Source organism: Geospiza fortis, unplaced genomic scaffold (genome assembly GCF_000277835.1).
Source record: "Geospiza fortis unplaced genomic scaffold, GeoFor_1.0 scaffold166, whole genome shotgun sequence".
Taxonomy (NCBI): Eukaryota; Metazoa; Chordata; class Aves; order Passeriformes; family Thraupidae; genus Geospiza; species Geospiza fortis.
In genome coordinates, this window is record NW_005054310.1 from 3334514 (window position 1) to 3336650 (window position 2137).

A 2137-nucleotide genomic window follows, 5' to 3' on the forward strand; every position below is an offset into this window, starting at 1 on the left:
TTCCCGGAGCTGCACGCCGCCGTGCCCGGCCTGCCCCTGGCGAGCTCCAGGGTCCTGCCCGGCATCGTCCTCCGCAGGGACTTCGCTGCCTACTGCCCGACGGACGGGGAGCTGCGGGCCCTGCTCGTCACCCAGCCCCTGCGGCCCGCCCTGACGGCGCCCGGTGTGGAGTTTGTTGTAGACTCCGAAGGTCAGTATCTGGCTTCCCTGCGCTGGATCACTAAGAGGACAGAAGCCTTAATGAAACACTTGCAGAGTAACAGCGTTAAGCTGATACTGTCCAGTGTGAAGCAAGAAGATGTAGTTATCTACTATGCCAAATTATATGGTGTGTCTGTGGTAGAGTGCTTATCCTCAGAAGAAATGGCCCTTATCAGTGAAGTCACTGGTGTCTCCCCTTACGTGCCTTTTGGTGATGACATGGACAGAGAAATAACCGAAACTGCCGTGGTAACGTTTTGCCAGCCGTTGCTGCTCGTCTCCAAGAGATGTGTCCACATTGGCTTCGCCAGTGTGTGTGCCTTCCAGCCCCACTGCCTGATCCTGTGTGGGCCGGTCGATGGCGTTAATGAGCAACATGCTGCTGCCCTGCAAGAGGCGTTCACAATGCTGCAGCAGCTGTTTAAAACAGTTGATCAGAGGGGGGAATGGAAAGTGGAAGGTGAAAGCCAGAGCAAAGCTTCAGATGTTTGCTCTTGGCATTCTTCAGCTACTCAGAAACAACTGGTAATAGAAAATACTTGTAATACTAACCAGGTTTCTGAATGTCAGCTGAAAGCACTTAGTGATGAAACAGAGAGGAAAGTTTTCGACCCTGATAAATGTGATCTGCTGGTCCACAATCAAAAGAACCATAGCACTTCTGTGTTGGTGGCACATAATGCTGATATAGTCACTGCGTGTGAGGGCCTGAATGTTGGCAAAGGTCTAGAGGAAACATGTTGCCATATAGTTCCATTTAAACCGGAGGAAAGTCATGCAAGTATTGCACAGGATTACTCCAACTGCCTCATAGAAGCAGGATCAGTTTTGCCAGTAGGAGGTTACTTTGAAATACTGTTGCATTATTATATTCAGGATTATGCCAAGCAGTGTCAGCAGTCAGAGGTAACCATTGTATCTAACGTGGTTGCTGATGCTTTGCTAAGTATTCCCAAGGCCTTGTACCAGACAGAACGAGATGGCTTTACCAAATTCTATCTTGAAGCCATTAATTTACTCAAAAAAAATCAGCCACTGCCTGTAAACAATGAAGGCTTAGAGTCAGTGTATTGCAAATACCAGTTAGTCATTTCAGTTCTTCATTGTGTTACAGAGCTTCTCTCCATAGACTTAGTAATTAGTATTAGGCGGCCGCTCCAAAAAATTGAGGATCGTGACTCAGAAGATGACACTTGAAATAACTAATAAAGAATGATTTTTATATGTGTTGTTTCCTTGTGTCTTTTTGTCAAATGGACACCCTCAAAAGTCCGTGCTAGAGACTAAAAGATGCTTCTTTTCTTAGAAGATAAAGGCTAACCACCTGAGACTGTGGAAAACTGGGTTGTGAACAATATGACCTTGACATTTTGAGTGTGAGGAAGTGTAGCCAATTTCCCCTGCAGTCTCCATCCACATGCTGAGGATCCTGTATACATTCAACCCAAGGGTCAGCTTTGCCTTTTTTGATGGATTGAGTGTTTTCACAAGGTAGATGTAATTTGTTTTCTTGGCATGTTAAAAGTTGCCAGTATGACACAAGCCACTGAACTTTCAAGTTACAAACCAAGGGGTGGATTTGTAGCCTTCATAATTAGCCAGATTAATTTTTTTAAAGTAAAAAATATTTTGTATACATCATGATTTTGACTATAAAGGGGAAAATATAACTTGTTAGCCTGTTCAGCACTGGGGCAGGCAGCAGTAAACCACTGTGGTGTATGTCAATGAAGAATTTTCTGATAGGAGATGCAGCATTTTTATCTTCCATTGGATTCATTTCAGTTAAACTAGAAGAGTTAACAATAATTTCATACCATGACTTTATGGCAGTTTCTCTGGATAATTAGTTTATATGGTATTGCTTAGTACAACTCTTAATTTTAACTACAATGGGTTGAGTTGTGGTCCTGGTATAAGGCTGTGTACTTACAGG

General features: G+C 44.1%; 1 protein-coding gene across 1 annotated transcript in view; it reads left to right on the top strand.

Annotated features, from left to right (window-relative positions):
• Positions 1-1423, top strand: part of BBS10 (Bardet-Biedl syndrome 10) — a 2284-nt gene extending 861 nt beyond the window's left edge. The window contains exon 2 of the mRNA XM_031055607.1: positions 2-1423. Within this exon, the coding sequence (XP_030911467.1) occupies positions 2-1398 (1397 nt within the window). The 3' untranslated portion in view covers positions 1399-1423. The remainder of the gene's footprint in view (position 1) is intronic.
• Positions 1424-2137: the final 714 nt, after the last annotated feature.